This window comes from Plectropomus leopardus, chromosome 12 (genome assembly GCF_026936395.1).
Source record: "Plectropomus leopardus strain MGB_pleo_1.0 chromosome 12, ASM2693639v1, whole genome shotgun sequence".
NCBI lineage: Eukaryota > Metazoa > Chordata > Actinopteri > Perciformes > Serranidae > Plectropomus > Plectropomus leopardus.
Genome location: NC_142187.1, coordinates 29,402,138 through 29,425,860, shown reverse-complemented (window position 1 = coordinate 29,425,860; position 23,723 = coordinate 29,402,138). Strand labels below are relative to the sequence as shown.

The 23,723-nt window shown below is 42.1% G+C and overlaps 1 protein-coding gene across 11 annotated transcripts in view; it reads left to right on the top strand.

The window, feature by feature from the left end:
* The window catches only part of ptprfb (protein tyrosine phosphatase receptor type Fb), a 215,589-nt gene that overhangs the window by 149,514 nt on the left and 42,352 nt on the right, over positions 1-23,723 (top strand). For 6 of the 11 annotated variants that reach the window (XM_088085767.1, XM_088085771.1, XM_088085766.1 and 3 more), the window contains 7 exons: positions 3,917-3,943; positions 7,985-8,102; positions 9,214-9,786; positions 10,548-10,648; positions 11,808-12,055; positions 13,863-13,941; positions 15,217-15,441. In XM_088085767.1, the coding sequence (XP_087941893.1) occupies positions 3,917-3,943; positions 7,985-8,102; positions 9,214-9,786; positions 10,548-10,648; positions 11,808-12,055; positions 13,863-13,941; positions 15,217-15,441 (1,371 nt within the window). The remainder of the gene's footprint in view (positions 1-3,916; positions 3,944-7,984; positions 8,103-9,213; positions 9,787-10,547; positions 10,649-11,807; positions 12,056-13,862; positions 13,942-15,216; positions 15,442-23,723) is intronic. The other 5 variants (XM_088085773.1, XM_088085774.1, XM_088085772.1 and 2 more) reach the window with 1 other exon arrangement.

Here is a 23,723-nt window from a genome sequence, read left to right as displayed (position 1 = left end):
CCCAACAACGAGTGGAGAAAAACAACACAGATAACATGAGCAGACATGCTCACGGTGAGATCAACCTTGCAGTAGGCGTTCCAGCTGGCTGGGAAGAGTTCATGACTCATCCTAGACTCATGCAAATCCCACAAACGCACATCTGTAATTGATGATGAATAACTGGAAAAAAAAAAACAAAACAATTTTCTTCTATCTTGGCTCATCCCATAGTGTTTTTCTCAAGAATTTGCCCAATGTGTTGTGAAATCAGTTGCATATCCACCTTATCACCTGCGTTGAATGCACAGGAAGCTCGCCAGAAGTAGAAAAAAAAATCCAGATTTTGACAACATAGAACAATCTCACCTTAAGCTTCAATCACAAATCTAAGGAGACTGATTGGATTGCTGATTCTGTCAAAATCGCTCTCACCTCTCCCCTTGTCTCTGTTTCTGGTTCCTTCGCTCCTCTTCACCCTCTCTCAGGGTTAGCTGAAACGCTGGGAGGAGAGCTAGGAGAGCTTGCCTGTGCGGGGGCGGTTTAAGCGCCTCTTTTCTTTTCAAGCAGGAGCCCACACAGCGCCCTCATTTCCCTGCTAAATTTAAACCAGAGGCCATGTTACCAGTGTGATGTTATCGACCCCTTTCCAACCATGTTTCTATTGGGAAAAATTGGCCTGAACCTGAGTGGGCAACTCCACACCGTGTAGCCTGTTCTATCACCGTTCACTCACAGCAACCTCTAGGCTCAGATGTTTCATACAGCCATCAATAAAAGTGGCTCAGAAAATGGAGTGATAGACGTCAAAGCCATTAGCCACACTGTGGGTGCCTCTATACGTTTTCTGCACAAGTCAACCTTCCTGCACAAGTTTGCCTTTATTCAGCACTACTTTTCCAGGTTCATTTTGTTTGACCACTCATGCGTTTTTGTGGTGTGTGATTGTGTGTGGGAGCGAGCGAGGGACGCTTCACTGCGTCTGCGGCCTTCACTGCCTCAGATTGGAGTTGAATGTGAATCGGAGGAAGAAAAAAAAAGAGAAAAGAAGCACCTCAGCCCGTTTCACTCCATCAATCATGACAGCTCCTTCTCTTCCACATCACTCGTTCCCCCCTCGTTCCCATTTTTATAGCCACACATCTCAGCCCATGTCATCACATTTGCATTCACCCGCCTGCAAATTATACCGCTCCGTTTCCACAAACGACGCTTATCAGCAATGATGTGTTTTCAGCTTGCGTTGGCATTCGAAATATAAATGGGGGGATAATTTATAATTCTCCCATGGATTTAAGCAGAAAGCAAAAGCAGTTGCGATAGAAAGGGATTTAGCCCAAGATGAGATAGGAACTCTTGCGAACCTTAATGTGTTCGCTGCTCTATTGACATACTGAGTGTAGTCGACGGTAAACAAATTAAGCAATTAGGCACGTCGCAAACTGTTTTTCATGGAGTTAAGTAGCAGCTGTTCTTAAATGGCGCTCTTTAGTGCCCCGCTATGTCAGGGGAGCATGAGGCAGCAGTTTTTGATGGAAGTATCTGGACCAGTTGCAACTGGGACCATACAGAGGTCTTACTTATGCTTCAGTTGGCGGGTTGTTGATAAAGACCCTTCCACAGGGAGGAGGGCGGAGAAGTTGGGTCTTTTGTCTTTTCATATGCCAACAGTCAATGGAGGATGATGAACACGTCTCTCCAGTGCACAATGAATCAGCAGTGTGAGGCGCCCTTTGTGGAGGTCTGGAGTGGCAGGAAGGGAAAGATAGGCAAGAAGGGAAGGCAGGCACCACTGCTGAATTTTGTCCTGCAGGCATTTGTCTGCTGCGTTCTCCTACTTAAAGGACTAGTTCACCTAAATAACAAAAATATCTGTGTTTTCCAATAGCCTCTAATATTATCTTAATGGTGTCTGAAACATATAGACGTGGTTTTATATGTTGAGATTTTGAGATATGTTTCTGCCTCAAAGGTTGAACAATTGATAAAAAAATAATAATCACAATTTTGTTTAACAATATCATGATTCCAGGTCTGTAATGGTGGTACACAGAAATCAAAGCTCAGGCTTTAATACAAGCTTATTTTTACAAGAAAAAAAAGTGATAAATTGATGCAGTTTCTTGTAGAGCTGCAACTATTAGTCGAGCAATCAATTAGTCGATCAACAGAAAATCACTTGACTATTTTGATCAATTAATAATCGTTTTATTGGTTTTTTTTAAGTAAAAAGGCCAAACATATCCTAATTTTATGATTCTTAAAGTAGCTAAGTATATGCTTTTCTTTGTGATGCATGATAATAAACAGAATAGCTTTGAATTTTTGGACTGTTGATGCAATCAAACAGACCATTTGAAGATGTCACCTTGTTTTTACTATTTTTTTAAACTTTTTTTGACAAAATGACTAATCAGGTAACCAAGAAGTAATGGACAGATAAACTGATAATGAAATAACAGTTAGCTGCAGCTGCAGTTGCTCGTTGTTTCGGGCCTCTCGGTGTCCTTCTTTTTAAATCTCTCAGCTGCTTAAGAATCAACTTACAAGTAAACTTAGCCAGCATTCTTTGGGATTTTTTTTGCTCGTTTAGCATTAGGAAAGATAATACTTAGCTGGCATTAACAACATTATTCAGTCATTTTCGAAAATAATCATAATTTTATGCTAACAGCTGCATAATTGTACATGGATGGTAATAATGGCAAAGAGCTCATCTGACTGTTTTGATAATGGACTCGTATCATTAACTTCACAAACTCAAAATTAAAAATGTCTGTTGATTTTTTAATGCTTTGAGCAAAACCAGTGACAATCCATCCAACTCTGTTGTATTGCATGAGGGTGGACAATGAAAATCTCAAACATGGATTTCTCAAATCTGGACAAATAAAATCCAAACTATCTGGACGGATTGATACCAAAAGAGGAAACATTTTTTGTAATTTAGGTGACCTGAACCTTTAAGTAGAACTCTTGAGGGTTTCTTCACTTCCTTTCATAATTCCCACATGTCTCAGCATCATTTGTTGCCACTCTCCTCCATCTCTCCCAGCAATCCCCACTCCACCAGCAGCTCTTGTTGCGGCTACGCACCCTATTGTTCCAGTGTAATTGCTCGCTGTCGCCGCCTCCCTCACCCGCCCTTCCTCCTCATCCCCTCTTCATCTGTGTTCTCCATTTTGTCCCACATCAGTGTCACTAGTGTCATCTCTCCTGCCCCTTGTCAGCCAGGCCACCCATCAGTGAACTCTCTGCAGTAGCTGAACTGTGGAGCGAGTTGCTGGTAAACACCAGCAGTTGCGTTCTGCATCGATGGGGTTTGATGTCACAGGGCTAGCATAGCAGCACTGGTAATAGGATTTCACGCTCGGCACCGACGGAGCCCCGCGGCACGAAATGGGCTTTCACTTCCCCCGGGAATCACTTGGCCAAGCACAGCGAGCAAGGAGAACATTTTGAAAACATATTGAAATATAATGAATAAAAGGGCCCTCCCTCCTTTTCTGAAAAGAAGAAAGAGGAAATGCTTCAGAGCGTCTGCATATTTTATGCTTTATGTCCACAGTGAGATAGTTATCATACTGAATAGAGAGGTGTTCTGTGATTAAGGAAGAGAGAGGTTTTTATTGGATTCATAGGCAAATGAGAAACAAGGCAGTGCATCATAAACAACAATAAATTTCACAACCATTGCTCAACTTGGTTGCACAATTCATCTTATGCCACTCAACTTGTCTTCATTTTTTTTTTTAACCCGTCACTTCCATCACACTCTCTCGCTCTGTGTGTGTGTTTTTTCTCTACCGCATGACTCTGTTGACACCTACATTCATCTGTCTTTGAGCGAAAAAAAGACAAGCGCTTTTTTTCCTGTTGTGTTGTCTCTGACTCATTTCTCTCCCCATCCTGTGTCCTGTGTCTTCTCTCCCATCAGTGGAATATTGAGGAGTCCACCGAGCATGTGAGTAACCCTCATGTGTGCTGCTGGGTTGTCTTGCAGGGCAGGCTCTTCTCCCCTCTGCAATTTGGGGGTGCTGTGTGCGCTTGTGTGGAATATGAGTTGTGTGTGTTTATTTCTGTGTAAGCCGTGCTTGTAATCCACTCGGTGTGAATCCTCATGAAAGATCATAACCCCATCATAACCACAGCAAGAGACGTGTGTCCTGATTCCTGGATTTTATTTTTATGTGTGTGATGCTCTCTACTTCAAGCACAAAGCATGAGGATTATTTCTACTGATGATTGTGTAAAAGTCTAATATTTCAACATTTTTACCGTGAGACAAACTCGTGGTAACAGCTGGGCATTCACTCGGATCTGAGGCACTTACTGCAGCGAGCATGCGGCGCTTCCCCTCGCCATGGAGCGTACAGTGCAGTCAAAGGCTGTGTGTCACTATCCCAGTGTGATGCTGACATTAATCAGGCTCGCCTAACCTGCTGTCTCCCCTACTGTTCCAGATGACATATCTATCTGAGGGGAGGAGCTGTGTGTTTTATCAGCTCCACACATCTCCAAGATTGCCACTAGCCTTTCATGTTCTTTTCATTTGCGTGGATGGCAGCTCACTGTTCCATGGCTGTCACGCAGCCCTTTGTTATGGCTTATTACCTCTTAGACGTCATATTGCACTAGCATAAGTGTAGAGCCACTTACTGTTCCGAGTCAGGAATTCAATAGGAGCCTGCCAGAATAACAAATACTGTTGTCAGTATTCAAACAAGGTCAAAGAAGTTGTTAAATAAAAGGTTTATCGCTTTTAAGAAATTAATTTGAACAATTCTAGGTGCTAGTTTCCTTTCACAGAAAACACAGAAAAGTGGTTAATCAATCTGATGTCCAGCTGCAAAGGTTGACAGATGCTGAGTTTATTTTTGTTCATCTGTTTATACATCAACAATGGATGTTTTCTTTCTTTACAAAAGAGCCAGCGGGATGCGTGCAGATCATTTTATTTATTTTGTAACAGCCAGTTAAACAGGAATCTGTTTGCATGGCGCACATGGACAGATTCCTTCAGCTACACCCACATGGCATGAGTCAGGCGTGCCTCCTCTCCCTCTCCTCTTAATGTGTTGATTAACACCTGACAGACAGAGCTAGACGCTGTCAGATGAAGACATCTGTTCACACATCTTTATTTTTTCTTTAGCAGCCATGTTTTGGCGATAGTAGCCTGTGTGCCAGGTAACTAATGTGGTGTGACTAGCCACAGACACATGTCAACAGCAAAAACATTAGGATTTCCTGTTGACCCATGGCATGTTTACAGGGAGCAGGATTATGAATCATTTTTATTTTTTTCAGATGATTTTGGCATTTTTAATGGTATGCTGTGCAGGATTGTCCGTTACTGTTTTTAACTACTCTTGCTAGTGAAAGTGAAAGCAAAAGGCAATTCCAGATTCTCTCTAACATTTGCCCCACTTTTAGGAATGTCCCGATTACATTTTTTGCCACCAATCCTGATCCGAGTCATTTAATATTGAGTACCTGCCAATACCAAGTCCCAATCCTATGCTTTTATTTTCCTAGATCAGTAGTTTCCAACTGCGCTAGTCACAGGGTCCAGATTTCTCTTTAGTCATTAATTCAAGGTCCACACATCATAAATTTCTACATATTCAATTATATGTGCAAAATGTGTACAACACATTGGCTCAGAACATAAAAAAATAAAACATATTGCAAGAATAAAAAGAAGCTGCTTTTAAAAATAAAAGCGCTGTGCTGGAAATTCTATGGACTGAGCTGAAAGTAAACGAGTGCTCATAACTTTGGTAAACAGCGTAAATTAACTTTTTTTTTGTTTAAGGTATGTGATGTTTTAGTGCGAGCGGGAATTCACGGAAATTCAGTAGAGAGACAAACAGATAGCAAGCGTTAAAGAGTTGACAAAGGCTGCATGAAAAAAAAGTTTGTTTGACAACTCACATAAAACAAAGGATTGAATCGGGCTTCATGAGCTCAATATAGCCGATCCTGATCAGTCAAAAAGTTTTAAAAAATGCCTTGATCGCCCCAGATACTGATCTTTGAGATTGGATCAGAATGTCACTACATTATGAATCCACGATCTCACCTGAGTGCTGCTGGGGTACATGCCCATGAAGATCCAGAGCACAGAAAATGAGAAGAAAATGAGAAAATCTAGGCAAAAAGCAGAGTCTCTGCAGATAATTACGCCACTACATACTGAGAGTGGGTCATTAGTGATGATTGAGACGGATTACTTCTGTTTGAGTCATAGTTTTTTAGAAAATGGCTTATATCCCAAATGCAAATCAACACAAATAGAACACAACTGTAATGCGCTTAAGCAATAAGATGTCCAGAGCGTATATATTTGTTTTAACAATACTGCCCATTTCCCCCGACATTTTCTACCCGAGTGAGGACGGTGGTGCAGGGAGGCTTGTAGAGAAGAATCCATTTCTATAACTAGTCGACTTGATAATCTCTGTAATGCCCTTTGGTGCTGCTCTAAGCATTTGCTCTGAAGGAAACTTTGAAGCCTTGCTTTTTCTATTTCTGCAGAGTTTCAAAAGTGTTACTAGACCCAATTTGACCTTGCCAGAATAGGGGAAAAAGATCTCTGCGGCTGCCACTGCTGAGACTGTTAAAGCCATTTTGTATGATTAAAGTAATGAGACTTCCTCCATAAAGTTAAAATGGTTTTATGATACAGTAATTTAGCATTTTTTCCCCCGTCTCACTTAAAGGCTAGTACGGGAGCACCAAATGTCCCTTAAAGAGAGGAGCAGTAAAAAGCATTGTCAAACAGAGCTGGCTTATATAGACTATTAAATGTTCTTCTATGGTTAGGAAATTAAAACTTCATTAGTTAGAGAAACAGCATTAGGGCAAAGCTGTATAATATCTCGAGAGTGTGAGAAGTTTGCGAGGAGTTCCGGCAGGAAGGCTTGTAGGCATTGGCGTATTCGTCCTCTCAGTGGCCCCAGTCAGAAACAGACAACTCCAGCATGTGTGCTCAAGCCGCAGGCATTAATTTGTTCTTGGTATCGAGTGTGTGCTCACGCCTGCGTGTATCATTGTGTGAACGTTTAAGGTCTGTCTGTACGTGCATGCATACTTTAGCATATATACAGTACATCCGGCAAGTATGTGCATTCACCTATGTGTGTGTATGTCTGTTTACATATGGGCTTTATTCAAGCTCACAGAGTGTTTAATTCCAGCGTGTGTGGGTGTGTGTTTTTGTTCCGACTGATGCAGGCTGGTGAAGTGAGTGCCAGCACTGCAGCAGGTTACCAATAACAGTGTGTTACCTCAGTTGTTTGTTGTTTTCTGCTGTCTGTTTGTTCCTGATGTTGAGTTACTGAATTGTTCAACCACCAAAGTGTGTCTGTGTTTTGGAGACTGTTCAGCCCAGTTTGCATGGGAATCCAGAGGAGGAAAATAATACTTAAAATCTGACTTAATTGTTAAAAAAACAAAAACAAAAAACAACCATCTGATTTTTTTTTTATATTTAAGATTTATTCAGAGTTTTTACAATATGTCTCACAGTCAGACGTGTATTATGTGTGGGCTTTAATAGACTGCACTGTAGTGATGATCCTAAGCTCCTCTGGGTATAATCTCATGCTTATCCATGCAGCAGGCATGAACACTGATACACTGGTGACGTTCTTGTTCATTTGGTTTGTTGGTTAATGGGTTCAGAGTGTGCCTTAACAACAGGGTCCAGGAGTTTTTCTTAAATAAGAAAAGTTCCTGGTCCTCTTTGTGTGCCTTGAAAATGTGAAATGCTTCAAATATTGTTTCCTTTTATAGGGAAATTGATCATGACACTACAAGTGGAGGGAGGAGGGGGTTTAATCACGTTACGGTTTCTTTTGGTGCTGTGTGTTTGTGAGGGGATAGGAGCTTGTGTGAAAAGGTGTTTTTATTTTTTGTTTGTTTTTGGCCATTGAGGCGGTCCCGCTCACACTCACTGATTCCTTTCAAACTCTGACCTTGTGATTTTTCCTGTTTGCAGGAGGCCATCATTGGTGGACTGCACTCTGAAACCACCTACTCTGTCACTGTAGCAGCGTACACCACCAAGGGAGACGGAGCTCGGAGCAAAGCTAAAGTTATCACCACGACTGGAGCAGGTCAGAGCTGGTTTTATCGAGGTTATCATGTAAAACACAGGATGTGTGTTATCTGTTTACAGTGAAGACTGAGGTATTATCTTAAAAACGATAACCCCTGTACTCTTGAAGCATCATTAGAAGACCTTGTGTGTGACTTGAATGTCATGTTATGGCATGCTACATGTATGTTAGCTTCAACACTCTAATTACCCTTACAACTTAAGAGCTGTGAGCAAAGCATGTAACCTCGATATCTTCACATCTAGTTAATCAGTGAGCTTTAGAGGTGCTAACTGGTGGAATTTGTAATCTTTTGACAGTGTTTGACTAGTTGTTGCTATTCTTAGCACTAAGCTATACTAACCAGCTGCTGGCTTCAGCCTATATTAATTCGACAGATATGAGAAGGGTGTCGATTTCCTTATCTAACTCTTCTAACTCGCATATTTTCCAAAATTTTGAACAGTTTGATGGATGTCTTTATTTCAAACGCTTAAGATACAACAAAACAGCATTTAAAAACATTAATAAAAAAAACACAATAAATTCCATCTACAAATTACCTCAGTTCTGCTTCAAATAGTTCCTCCATATTAAGAGCAGTGATTCTCTTTTAGAAAATTATTTTTTAAAAAAAATTATATTGTACCCCTAAAAAAAAAAAAAAAATCAACCAAGTATCCCTTGACCAGTGCATAACGTTTTTCGTAGAAAAGATTTTTTACAAAGAGGTACAGTACAGTGCAAGGTCATCTGTGTCGGGTTTACGTAACAACAAACTTTTAACAGAAAAACACTGAAATGCTACATTTCAAATGTTAAGAAGCCATCAATAAATTCATAGCAAACCAGTTTTTGTCATGCAGTAACACTAAGACGGCATTGTAGTTTGAATTGGACTGTGTCTTTTTTATAAGTTGAAACTGCAATTTAATGATGTAACCATTTAATAAGAATTATGCATGAATGACTTTTTTACAATTAACATTTAACAAATAGCATCTGCCTTACCCACCTGCAGTACTCCAGAGTACCACTCAGGGTCAATTACTCCTATTTGACAAACAGCGACACAGAAGAATCACAACACAACTTATTTCTTTTCTTTCCACTTTGATATTTTTTTCAGTGCCAGGCAAGCCAACTATGATGATCAGCACCACCATGGGCAACACAGCTCTGATCCAGTGGCAGCCACCTAAGGAAATGGTGGGTGAGCTGATGGGCTACCAGCTGCAGTACAAACGCACTGACGAGGAAACGTTCACATCACGCGAGCTGAGAAAGACTGATGACCATTACACTGTCACCGGGCTGCACAAAGGCGCCACCTACGTCTTCCGCCTAAGTGCCCGCAATCGTGCAGGAATCGGCGAGGCCTACGTAAAGGAGATCAGCACCCCTGAAGACATACCCTCAGGCTTCCCGTTCAACCTTCAGGTCACGGGACTAACCCAGTCCAGCACCCAGCTGACCTGGGAGCCCCCGCTGCTAGCCGAGAGGAACGGGAAGATTGTGTACTACGTGGTCGTGTACAGGGACATCAACAGTCAGCAGAACAGCACCAATCGCACCGCAGACACGCACATGACTATCCAGGGCCTTAATCCTGACACCACCTACGACATTCGAGTGCAGGCGTTCACCAGTAAGGGCGGGGGACCCCTCAGCCCCAGCATTCAGAGCAGGACCATGTCTAATGGTAAGACACATGGCTTATATTTATACACAAACATGCCCGAGGTGTTTGATTTGAAAACACAGAATCAGGGTTTGATACACGCGCACGTAATCGCGTGCATCTACACACGCAACCATGCCCACAACATATGCAATAACACACATGAACACCTGTTTATAATGAGAACATTATAGCTGGCTTCTTTTTCTATCTTTATCAGTACCACGTCTTTCTCATCTGCCACTCAGTACAGTACAGCACTGTGTTTATTGATTTATAGAGAACTAATCTCATTACACGCTACAGTCACATTACCATGCCTCCTCATCCTCCCTCCCATTAGACACAAATCTGAAGCATACCCAGCATGTACCTCCTCATGCATTTTATAATCTTATAAATGTGAGATTTCTTATTTATAACCAGTTGTGCGTGTTGCCTATTTTAAGACACGTTGCCACTCCCACTGCCATATAGATTTCTTGGTAATCACAAAGATCTCCGCCTGTTGCGTGTGTCTCAGGGTGTAATAAATGGAACAAGCTTAGGCAGATGAAGGCTATTTTTATGTGATCTATAACCAAGCGTGAATGAGATTGTTGATGTTCTTTGTACCCCCCTGTGGCTTGTCAAGTTTGGTCACAAGGTACCGCCGTGGAATATGTTCACATTGTTTACTCTCTGTACTGTAGTGTGAAATTTAATTACGCACAGAGATTACATTTTGTGGTGTACAGGATGTCTTACTTGAGATTTTAATCGAAGGATTTTTCCCACCCTAGATTTTCCCACCTTGAACTTTGGTGTCAAAGCTGTCATGAAAACATCTGTCCTCCTCACCTGGGATTTGCCTCCAAACTACAAATCCCAAGTGCCTTTCAAGGTGAGTGCCCAAGACTTCAGCAATCCTGAAAAATATCTCTATGCATCTACACAAGGATAAAAAGAAAATCACCACACAATTTGCATACACATAGACCTTCATTAAAAATGTGTTATTTTTAGGTTTATGTCCCCTAAAATGAATAACCTTGACTGTACCTGTATGCAAATTTGTCCCTATAGACAGGGTTCCCTCAGTCATGAAATTCATGTTTTGACTATTGACCTAAAATATGTCTAACATTAGTCAAAATCCATTGTATTTCAAATTCAGTGCATCAGTGCTCAACTGTTGATTGGATCTTTGTTTTTCTATCCTGCAAAAAATCCAGAAATCGACTGTACTTCAAAATAAAGTGTTTTTAAAAAAATAACAATAAAAAACTTCTGGTGGATAAAGTGGAAAGAAAACAGAAACTGTATGCAAATTCAATGAGGGAGAAAGTAGATCTGCTTTCAGCCCCTTTTCATTTATCTTTTTACTATTATGTTGGAAATAAACATGCTAAACAAAATTTTCATTATGTATTTTTAAAATATGTCTGTAGAGGGACTTTACTGATCACCTTTAATTTGTTTGAAAAATTGTAATATTTTATATTATATTGTTATAAAATCAAAAAATTCCCACCAACAAAATACAATAGTGGTAACAGGATTGTTCTCATTGGAAAGCCATTACTGTCATTGTTACTAAAACACACTGTATAATGTCCTTTGTACCTTGTATGTTTATAGCATAATTGCATTGCAGCTTCACACTGTCAGCTGTTAACACTTTCATCAGGGTGTGAAGCAGTGACTTCACCCATTTATACAGAAAAATCTGAAAACCCAGATTCATGCTCATTTATGAACTTTAATAATCTGTCAAAATGATATTATATCAATTCCCACCCCATGGTAATGGAGCAAAGACAATTTGAAGTGTAAAAAAAAAAAACTATTGGATATGCACCAATGGGCAAGTGTGACACTGCAGCACATCAGATGAGGTGTCAGATGAGATGGGCGCCTCCCTTAGGACAGTGCCGCTTTTGTCCATATCAGCGTCTGTGTGTATTAGAGGGAGAGAGTATTGCATTTATCTGGAGGACATACATTTTGTGTGTCTGTTAACTTAAACCATAACTACATAACTTTCCCTTGTGTGCTCACAGATCTTGTACAACCAGCAAAGCGTGGAAGTGCAGGGAAACCTGAAGAGGAAGCTGATCTCGCAGCTGCAGCCAGACACAGACTACTCTTTTGTGCTGACAAGCAGGGGCAACATTGCCGGGGGTCTGCAGCAGCAGGTGTCCATCCGCACTGCCCCTGACCTGATAAAGACCAAGCCCAGCGAACTTCAGGCTCAGGGTGGCAAGATGACCATCAACCTGCCTAAGGTCCAGACCACCACACGTGTCAGGTCAGTAACGAGACACTTGGGACAGAGCGCTCAAGCTGGATCTGACACAGGGCATAAATAGATGCACCAACAGACGATGACTATTGTAAACCGGTAGACTCAGTTTTCCTAAATTGGCTTAAGGGATATTGCAGCTACATTTTTGTTTGATTCTTGGCTGCTGCTCTGAACAGCTTTCATGAAGAGGTCCCTATTGTATATTATTATTATTATTATTATTATTATTATTATTATTATTATTATTATTATTATTATTATTATTATTATTATTATTATTATTATCATGTATAGTATAGTATAATGGTATGGTATGATATGGTATGGTATCATATCCTATCTTATCTTATTGTATATGATTGCCTTTTATTACACAGTATAATGTTTCGAAACCACTTGGCAACATTGTTTTTACATGCATTTATGCAAATGTGCTGAACATCAGCCGTCCAGCAGTTACATCACTAAATCGTTTTATCACCGACTGTTGATAAAAATCAAATTTACAATTTCATTCTATAGGAAGTTCAAATCTATAAACGCCACAGAAAATATCAAATAGCATGGTAAGAAATGAGCGAAGAGAAACTGTTTTTGTGTATTTTGGGCATTGTTTGCAGCCCTGGGCCCCTAAACGGCCACTCAGTTGTCTGAAAACATTATCATTCAGGAGGTAAATCAGCTGCAACTCTGGGCAATCTTTCTTACAGCAACAACAGCACAAGTGGCACATTAATCAGATCAATACTGAACCTGTTTTGAAACTTAAAACTCTGACTTAAATCCCAGCCAACTTTATGACACAGAGGCTGATGATAATCGAGACTTTTAACATCGGGTCGAGCTGTATTATCTTTCAACTGAAATTGTTAGGAGCAGAATTGCGCCTGACCCCGACGAGTAAAGCTTTTCCTTTAGACACACACTTACAGACACATCTGAGTAGGGGAGAGCACGGGGTGGATTGGTAAAAAGATTACAGGGCTGTCAGGGCTGGCCAAGCTCCAGTTCAGATTGACAGGCAAAACGTGCACGTGATTGGGGATGGGGAGAGTGAAGGTGTGTGTGTGTGGGTGTGCATGGAGGTGAGAGAGGGGGGTTCTTGAGTCTTGTTAGACATGTCTTCTCCCACTCCCAGACTTGACTGACTGTTGAATCACACAGTCGAGGGCTGGAGAGAAGGGGAGAGAAGCAGCTGCTTTCGCTGTCAGTAGCAGCTGATTTTACAAGTGGTTGAATGCCGCAGTGGGGGAAAAACTTTGAGCTGAGAGAAGACAGACTGCGAGAAAGACAGCGAGAGAGAGCCAGCACATAAATGAATGCAGACACAGATGTTTGTACATTGTGTACTCACAAGCACGTCCCGTCATCCATCACCTTACTCCTTAGTTTGACCCTAAATGTCTCTCTGATGTCTTTGTGCTCCTTCTATATTTGGTCTTTTAAATGATGGCAGTAAAAGACGAGTAGTCACATAGCTGGTCCTGTTAACCTAAAGAAACCTTTGGGGATCTGTATTAGCTGAAGGCTCCTCTCACTGGGATAGTGTTTGTTCCAGTCTACATGGCAGATGTTCTTAGTGATTAGCCATTAATTGGGGAATGCGGTGCCAATCTGCTGGTGTTCGACCTTGGTTGGACCCTCTTGTGTACCACTCAAGTTTTGAATTCAGCCCAGCAAGCCTCACAGAGTGAAAGTATGTCTTACTAAGTGTTTTGACTGTGTTATAAATGCGCCTGGCCCACTTTGATCTCAGCGTGTATGTGCTTCAGTCAGTCTGTCTTAACACAGGCTTTATTTTTCTTGGCAGGTGGTACTACATCGTGGTGGTGCCGGTGTCCCAGTCCACGCGGCGGTGGAAGAATCCAGACGAGATGGACCTGGACGAGGTGAGTGCCAGCCGGTGGCTGATTGGCTAATGTGCCAGGTCAGGGGTCCCCAACAGCATCTCCCGTTCCAACTGGGTAGGAAGTCACTGGTTGTAGCTAATTAGCTCTACCCTCCGGGGCTCAGGGAGGGGGGGGGGTGGTGGCAGGGCAGGGAGATTTTAAACAATGAGTCACTTGGGCAGGTGGGGAATGTCCTGATTGGATGCCAGGTTTGCAGACAGTACCCATCTGCTAGATTAAATACTTTGAGTGCACAGAGGATAATCTTAATCTTATGTAATTATTGATGTAAATGTTTTGCAAGCAGCACTTTTCTAAACAGTAATTACAAATTACTGTTTCTACCCCCGTATTTTCCTCCATAGTCTTTATAGTCAGGATTTGACAACCCCAAACAAAGTTTTACATAAGGTATTCAAATGAGGATAAAGATTTATGACTGCTTTATTATTCTATTGAATAAAGGTCTCTCTTGTCCACAAGAGAATTGAAGCTAAATGACATGCCTGAATATTAATAGCATCATTTTTAAGTAAACTGCGAGGCTCGTTGGTTTGGATCGCTATTGTTCCGGCTCCCTGAAGAAATAGCAGAAGAGACGGAGAGAGGGAGAGAGATGGGACTCCCTGAGTCATTAAGCATTGAGCAGGCCATTGTCTCCTCCCTCCGACATAATGATTTAATAAAGCTACATCTGGAGCAGCACACGAGACATCACTGACAGAAAACAAAATGCTGCTGAAAACACAATGCCGCAGTGCTGTATGCCACTGCTCATTTATTAAGCAGGCTGGCAGTCATGCTGAGATTGTGTGCTGGAGCAAGCGCTAATTGCTCACTTCGTAACTTGGCTGCATTGTTTGCAAAGTTATATTACCGAGCAAAGGGCATGTTAGCTGTGTGCAGTCATTATCTGATTTTTGGGAGACATAGTAAGAATCAGACCTGGACATGGAAGTGTGAATGCAAAAGGTTTGCTGTTATGAGATTTTGAGATTTGAGAGGAGTTAATGGAAGTTGTTTAATGCACATAAATTAGTTAGGTTTGTTTTTATAAAACAACCCACAAAGATTTTATTGCCCAAAGTCCCATTGATTGTTTTGAAGACTGAGCTTTTGATCTCCGTGTTACAGTAAGAAACAGTAAATTTACTCCCTTCACTAATGAGAACTTTTGTTTTTCTTTCTCCCTCTCCAAAAGTTCATCAGAGGTCAGGGGTCGTGCTAGCTTTGTTGCCAAACTTGACCTCGACCTTTGCTCTATGTTTTCCACAGCTGCTCAGGTCAAGTGAAGGCCCTGTCTTGAGGCGTCGACGTCACCTGGACTCCTCCAAACCTTACATTGCTGCCAAATTGGCCTCACTGCCGCCTACCTTCACCGTGGGTGATGAGAAGAGATACAACGGCTTCTACAACAAGCCTCTGACCAGTCCGCAGGAGTACCTCTGCTTTGTCCTGGCCGTGCTCCGATCTGAAGGGACAGACAGCGCTGCTAATTATGTAAGACACACACACACATTAATTACAATTTCCATTTACTGATTAAGGACAGACAGTCATTATTGACAGCATAATTTATATTTTTTTTCTTTTTTTTTGTGCATTTCTTTACCAAATCTATATATTTGCATGTCACTTTTTCTTTTTTTGGACAAACTACTTAAATTTATCACACCGCCTCAGACTCTAATCACACTGCCCCTCAAGCGTTTCCAAAATGGCAGCAGCAGGCCAAACTGTTGTTGTTTTTATTGCCACTTACCCTTTAATACGGCTGCCTCTAAAAGTCATTGCAGCTTGTCCTGATAACTCCCTTATCAGTCGACAATGACATCAGAGATCCAGCTTTTGCCATTTCGGCAGCCAGCAGGGCCCCAGCGCAGATCTCTTTACAATGCTCAACAAGACTCTTGGCTTTTTTAAGTGGAGGCCCCATGCTATCGTCAAACAGCACTAACACGGAGGCCCAGCTCTCCACGGGATGGTCGGGAGTAAACTTCACTGCTGGAAGTATGAGAGTCTGCGATTGCTCTGGGCTCCTCCACAACCCGGGACATGCATATTCAGTAGCTGAGGCCCTGGGCAACCACAGAAGGAGAAGGAGCGAGCGCTCCATGTCCGAAACCAAATCCCAGACTTTTCACCTATTTCATTCTCTTCTCTCTCTCCCTCTCAGCTCATTTTTCTTGCGCACGCTCTCTGCTTCTCTGTGTCTCTCTCCCTCTCCACATCTTCCTCGACCGTGAAGAGAGCAGAGGAGATTGATTAGTGTGGCTGGAGTTAAGAGGGAGACGAGGGCCCGGTCACAGGGCCTAGGGAGTCTGTAAAGCAGGCCTGATTCCCTTGAAATGCTGCTTTAAATGTCCCTAAAGCCCCCCCACTCCCCAGTAATCCCCCACTCCTTCGCTGTAAGAAGGGGAGGGATGTGCGAAGGAGGCTATAGTGGGCAGCCATGATACACTTGACTTCAAAGGAGATGCTTAAACCCCATCGCTGCACAACACTCGCGCTGCACCTGCCAGACACACCAGGTTGGATCAGTGCTGCTCAAGATTTGTCTTTTTCTGTGTACTCCTCCTCCTTAAACTGTGTAGCACCCTCCCACCTTTAAACTAAATCGCTCGGATTAATCAGGCTTCACTCACAGGGTGAGTCAATCAGTGCGCTTACCTTCACTTCAGTAACCTGGTTATTGACGCCTCTCTGCAGTAATCTTATTTCATAAACATCATGCAGCTGAGACACCTGATATACTTAGCAGGGTAATAAGGTTCACAGAAACACAGTGACCAGGACTACATTGCCAGAGAAACTTATTATTGACCATGTATGAAAACCAAATTTATTTAAAGACAGAGAAGGTGTTACTCTGACAGGGAGTGAATAAAACAGTGTTGCTCATTGCAGTGCATCCTTGTACCCAAAATAATCATGTCCAAAGTCAGACTAACTCTGAGACTGAAAAAAGGGGTCTGAGTAAGATGACATCCACAGCTGTATAGTGGAATTTAAAAAAAAACAAAAAACAAAACAAAACTGTCAAGTTAAGTCAGATTTATTTATAGAGCGAATTTAACCCTTTTAAACCTTGGCATATTGGCTTGATTTCTTTGAAAAATGTTGGAAGAAGGCAAAGAGCAACTTTAGAAGAAATTATCCAAAAATTAGCAAGAAATTAGTTATAACTACAAAAAAACCCCCTGAAAATTAGCACACAAAAAGGCAAGAAAGTAAGAAAAAAAAAAATCCCCAGGGAAATTACATAAAATGCTAATCATAATGATAATCATAATTCTGTAAAATATTTTTTAATTATTGTTATTTAGAGATATAGTTTAGTTTTTTAATTTTTTGCTAGCTTTTTAAAAAATAAAAAAATTGAATGAATGAACACTGGAATGATCAAATAAAAAAAGAATAAATATGATAATAATTATGATAATAAATTAGAGAATATAAGTAAATGAATTAAAGTATACAGCATCTTCCATATGTCATAGCATTGCACAAACTAAAAAGTGTGTTGTCATAAAGATAATTAAAAGGTAAAGAAAAGAGATGAGTTTCAAGATGGAATTTAAAAGTTTTAATAGAACAGGGAGGATCCAATTGTTAGTGAGAGACTATTTACAGCTTTAGAGCAAAAACTGAAAATGCTCTATGGCCTTTGGTTCAGACAAACCATGCACATACAGAAAGAAAAAAAAAATAGCAGTTTCTTTATTTTTTACTGTCTTCAGGCTGCAGCATCATATTGTGTCACAAATTCACTTAAAATACACCATCCGTGGTTCAAGAATACAGTAGGGGTTAGGAGAGAAATCCAATTACTGACCTGCTGCATATAGTAAACACAGGATTTATAGTAACAAGATTATCTTGGTGCATGTGAACACCTTGATTTCCTAATTTCTCCCAGTAACCCTTGTGTGCATGAAAACATACTGAATTCTGAGGTGGTGAGCACAGGCAGGCTGTCATTGATCGCCGCACAAATCCCCTAACCGCACTGTTTGGGAAACTCAGATACCACAGCAGTGTTTGTTTTTGTCACCCCCAACGCGGCACTTGCAAACGTTTATTACCAAACACAAACGGCTACAGAAGGTAAAGCGCGCAGCAAGATGGAGCAGTTGGCAGAAGCTGCCTCGAGCAGGATCTTCACCAGACCCAGGAGAATAAGACAACAAGTACTGGAGTAAATGACTTGTGTCTTTACTACACTTCCTTGCCACCACCCAAACTCCCTCAGCGTAGATCAAACAGGACCGCCAGGGCTTAATAAGCCCTCGTATATCAATGGCCACGAGCAGCCAGCAGTGGTTGGAGGGAAGAAGAGAAGGAATGAAGGCAAAGGGGGATGAGAGAGAGAAAGAAGAAGAGAGTGTGCCTTCATGTCTCCCCAGCACCCAAGGCAGATAAACAAGCCGGGGGAAGTGTGAAATGGGATGATAGATGCTGGGTGTGTATAAACAGTATCATTTAATGCGAGAAGAGAGTGAGGGAGGGAGGTAGCATGAAATATTGTGTGATGTGAGACAGAGAGGAGGGGTGGTGTTGGAGAGAGGAAAAGAGGAAAGCAACATTTTTGTCTTGTGTCCCGTCCAGCCTGTGAAGCGGGAATGAGAGAGAACTGAACTGGTTGCAGAGGACGAGATTTTGCTAATGTGTGTTTTTCTTTTGATAAGGGAGAGGTGAGCTTATGGTGCAGAGAGAAACGCAAGTGTTCAAATGTGTTTACCACAGTTTTTTTCTGTTTGCAATGTTATCCAGGCATTTATATTCCACTCACTCTCAACAAGAATTGGCTTTGTAGCACTAATTCTGTTGGTGCTCTGGGCTCCAAACACCCTTAACATGGAAGACTGGCTGCTTTCAAAATTTAAAAGGCTTTGACAAACAATATCAAGAAAGAATTATGAAAACAAGACTTATAAGCATATTCACGCCCAACTTTTCACCAAGGGTGGCAGGAATATAGGCAACTCTGATGTCACTCATGCTCCTAGAGGCATCTCCCTTCAGCGCTCCCTCTAGATATCTGGATGCTTGGTATTCAGACAGCTAGAGAGGGAAAAGTGCAGAATGGGAACGACAAAATAGAGAGGAGGAAAAAAGTAAGAAGGAGAACTACAGTACAAAAGAGAAGGGTCATCGTACAGGGTAGGCTAGACCCCGCAGCCACATATCTGTTCCTCGTAGATAAAGGCATACTCACACATGCTATCATCTCTCCCTCTAACTTTTTGTACCTCTACTCTTTGTGTTTCTTTCTCTTGCCTTCCTTCTCCCTCCCTCTCACTGTCTTTCCCTCTGTCATGCAACAATGAGGAGTGTGGGCTCCTCAGGCTCCCTGGGGAGGCGGAGAGAGCGGCAGATACATAATGGCCGTCTTTGCATGTTTGTTTGTTTGTCTGGCGCGCACCCCTGCGGCTTATTTAAGCCACTTTTGGAGAGACATGGAGCTGGCGGGGTCAGCAGCAAGTTGAAACAAATGTGCCTGTGCCGTGCGTAGCGGATTCTGCGCTCAGGGGACGGCGGAGCAGCGGCCGACTGGGGAAGCTGTGTAGCCCACGGGCCAGATAGCAGACTCGATATACTGCTACTACCATAACACCTCTGCCTCAGTCTATCTCTCTCTGTCTCCTCGCTTTCTGCCATCTCTCATCACCCACTCTCTCTCTTGTTCTCTTACTTCGGCTCAGACAAACACTTACAATCGTACACACACACAGACACACACACACTAAGCGATTGCTACCTAGACAAATACACACACTTGTGAAGGCTCAGAGGAGCTTGAGAAAAGGCTCAGAAAAACTCATGTATGCTCTCACACACACACACATACGCGCGCGCTTTTACACACATTTGTTTACAGTCTTTACACACAATCAAACACTTTCTGTGTCTCTCACTGACAGATGCACGCAGGTACTGACACAAGCAAACACATCCACTCACTCATAATGCTTACTGTTGTACATGCAGTATCTGCAGTACAGTAATAATACTCATCTGCAATGTTGAATACAATCATATCTGTGTCTCTTCCCAGTACAGATGGAGTTTAAGAGGATTTTGTCAAATCAGTATCCAATTTTTTACTCCACTTAATGAATTCAGTTCTCTTATAAAATCTATTTAGTATTGGCTCTGAACAATTTCAATCAACTTATAGGGATAGTTCAGATTTTTTGAAGTTGGGTTGTTTGAGGTACCTATCTGAAGTTAGCTACAGTAGATAAAAAACAAATCAACAGCAGTTTAAATAAACGCTATATTTACTTATACTGATAGTTTCACCACTTTACTTTCTGTCAGACAACCCGTTCTGATGGGTAAGCTAATAACGGCTTTAGTTCCTCGTATGTGCTCTTGTCATAACCACCAGACTCCATTGAAAAAAACTAAGTAATTCAGGTCGCTGAACTCGGGAGCTGCTTGTGTACAACTACTTCAATCAGCTAGTTACTTTGTGTTATTGTGTGAATTTGGAGAATCTGAACTAAGCTTTAAATTCCAAAGTCACACAATGACACAAACAAACTAACTGATCCAAGCAGCGGAAGACAAGCAGCTCTTGTGTTTAGCAATATTAAATCAATGTTTTTCTCAATGGACTCTGGCTTTAAAAAAAAGCAATGTAATGGCTTAATTTTCCCAGTAGAATTTACTGTCAGACAAAAAGGTAAAGCAATGAAAATACTTGTAATATAGCATAGACCTCAACTAATATAGATCTTAGGTGGCTTAAACATGTGCTGTTGCTGAAGCCTCCGCAGCAGTACATTGCTCAGCTTCTATGTCAAACTCCAGCATGCTTCTCCAAACTGGAGGCATGCCAGCTGACATCTGCTGTTTGTAATACACACTGTCTGTGGATAGTTACCCCATACAACCCCACTTCAAAAAATCTAAAGTATCTCTTTACAAAGATCGATTGAGATTTGTAATCACTTTTTGTTGACGGAGAGGGTGCTTCAGTTTTGAGTGGCAGCCTGATTGCCGTCAGCACAACCTGAAAATGAGATCTGAGGGATGAAATCGCTGTAATCAAGTTTAATTAGCTTCAGTTGAGGCATTCCAATCGACCAAAGTGTCGGTCAGCGGAGGTTAAAAATGCAAAGCCGGCTGTCTGAATGTTATATGCATTGATCATATACGGTATATCCTTAATGAAAAGGAGGGAGTAAAAATTTTGAGTCTGATAAGCCTTTGAGCTTGGCGAATCCAGGTACTTTATTAACCTCTCCCATGTAAACATGCCCATGTGCATACTGTACAAATACTTACATACTGATTCAGCGTGGTGAGAGACACACATCCTTACTTTACATCTCTCACTGTGTATGACTCACTCACTCTCAGGCTCACACATTCCTTCGCTGCACCATCACTCTATTGTGATACCACTCTGCGAGGCATTAGGAGCTGCGTGACTGAGCTTTTATCAGATATTACGGCCGTTCAAATGGATGATCCCAGTACTTTGCCGTGACCAACAGACAAAGAGCCCTCTCTTTTTGTTCGTCCCTCTCTTCTCCTCTCACTCTTCCTCCCTTATCCTTCACTGAAAGCGCAGCTGCAGTCATTTGTTACACTACAGAGAAAAGAAAGTTTTTTCCCAGGATTCCCTGCAGGGCCACATCCTACAGCCTTTTTTTGGGCCCTCCTGAAGGAACAGGAAGCCTTGTGGTGTCGTCACATCAGCAGTGTCCCACCACTGTGCCGGTTCTCTTTGTTCTTAGATAATAAGTTCCTCCCAAAGGCGCGCAGAACGGGAGAGAACCAGTCTCATGTGCCTAGTGTGTGTATCTGTGTGTGTGAAGAAAAAGACAAATGAGAGACACTGCCGCTGTAAACTACTGCTGTAATATGAAAATGTGAATCTTTTTACTTTTCCAACTGGAGTTATCTTACGCGTTTGCCTAATATCAGAGCACGCCGGTTCGCACGTACAAGACTGAGACATGCTGTAGCACTCACACACTCATACTGTACATTTTTCCAGCAGTTGCCCAAGAGTACAAGAGATAACAGAACTATATGACAGAACGCAGGACTCTTTGAGCTCATCTCAGCTTATCTTTCCAATTAATATCTGCCTGTGTGCCGAAGAGCAGGCTGCTGTGCGGCTAATGATCCGGATTACTGCTGCCTGCCGCCCCGCCACTCCCGCTGCATGCTGGGAGCCCAATTCCCTTCGAGGGCTGCGATCTGTCACCCATGCCTCCCCACACACACCCTCCCCTCCAGGACCTGAATCTCCCATCGTCGTTCAATAGGAAGCACGCTGAGCTCTAATGACAGATGCCTCACACCTCCCTCCTTCTCTCTCTCATCTGTCAACTTGCTCTCCTGCAGTCGGACTCCCTCCTCTTTCAGACACTTTTTTAAACGCCATACTGCGCCGCCTCGCACCCCCCCACCCCTCAGACACACACTCACACACCTCCGTCCCTCCTTTCCCTCCTCCCCTCCGTCATTTGAAGACGGAGGAGCATGGAGATGTCTCATTTACAACCAAGGTAGAAAACGCACCCTCACCGTCACCTCCTCCTCCTCTTCTTCCGTCACGGTGTGAACACTAATGAAGAAGAGATGAGTCCTCTCCTGTGCCCCCATTTATCTCAGCGACCAAGGGACACACACACTCATCCATGCTGCTATGTCTCTGCCTCTCTCACTCTCCTGTCCCACACTTGTTCTGTCATCAGCAATGCTTTAATAGAAACATAATAATAACTTCATTAGCCGGGATGGTTATTGTTTTTGGGAAAGTGTCTTTTGAGTTAGGTCAATCGCTTTATGGCTTGTTCTGCAGCATCCTTAAACCGTGAACCTATTATAAGCATTAAATAACTTGGTTCTCAGGCTTCTAGAAACTAAAAAAATCTACAGTCAGATATTTTAGATTCTTCTTTCCTCAGAACCCGGCAACTATCAACAGCACAGGACACAGTTTTTTCTGTTTTCCACAGTTACTTTGGTTATTCCACCGTCTGCCATTTAGGCAAATGGGGATGGTAACTGCAGAGAAGGCACACTGATACTCAGTAACTTGGGATCATTTCTGATAGCGATTGAGGAAAACAAAGGCGCGATCCTCTTCCTTTGTGCTGTAAGTAAAGCCTTTTTTTCTGGAAGATCCTACCCGGTGGCAGACAGAATTTCACATATGGTGAGCTTGTGAAGAAAAAGGGAAGCAACATAAAAGAATAGATGTTTCTGGTGAAATAAATCTATTTGTTAACATAGGAACATAGGGAAAAGGGCTTGTGGGTGCTGTTCAACACAAGGACATAAATACAACCAAAGGAGGACTTTTGAAGTTGCCAACCTTACTTGACAAAATCTAGAGTGTAAAAAGAAAACCTAACTATCCTAAATTTCTTGGTGAAAACAAAAACGCAAATTAAACAGCACCCATGCATCTATTGTGTCTAACAAAGGAAATGCTGAAATATGAGCGCAGAGTCAGTTTTTTAAATCTAAACCTAGCACAGTCCTCAAAATAGCTACATTGGTGCCTCATCAAAAATTCGACCAAGTACAAATCAGGCTGGCCGGACATAAGTAGAGTCTTGGGTCACAGCTGCACCCAACAGAGTGGAGGAGCCAGTTAGGATGACTCTCAAATCACAATCTCCACTCGAGGAAAAGCCAACACCTTCAGAGGAGGAGCCAATCTGGTGCAGGGGACCGTGCATGATACTGAACTTTACTTCATAATGATAAGTTAAAGCAAAAAAGTTGTCTGCTTCCACTTTAAGAATAGA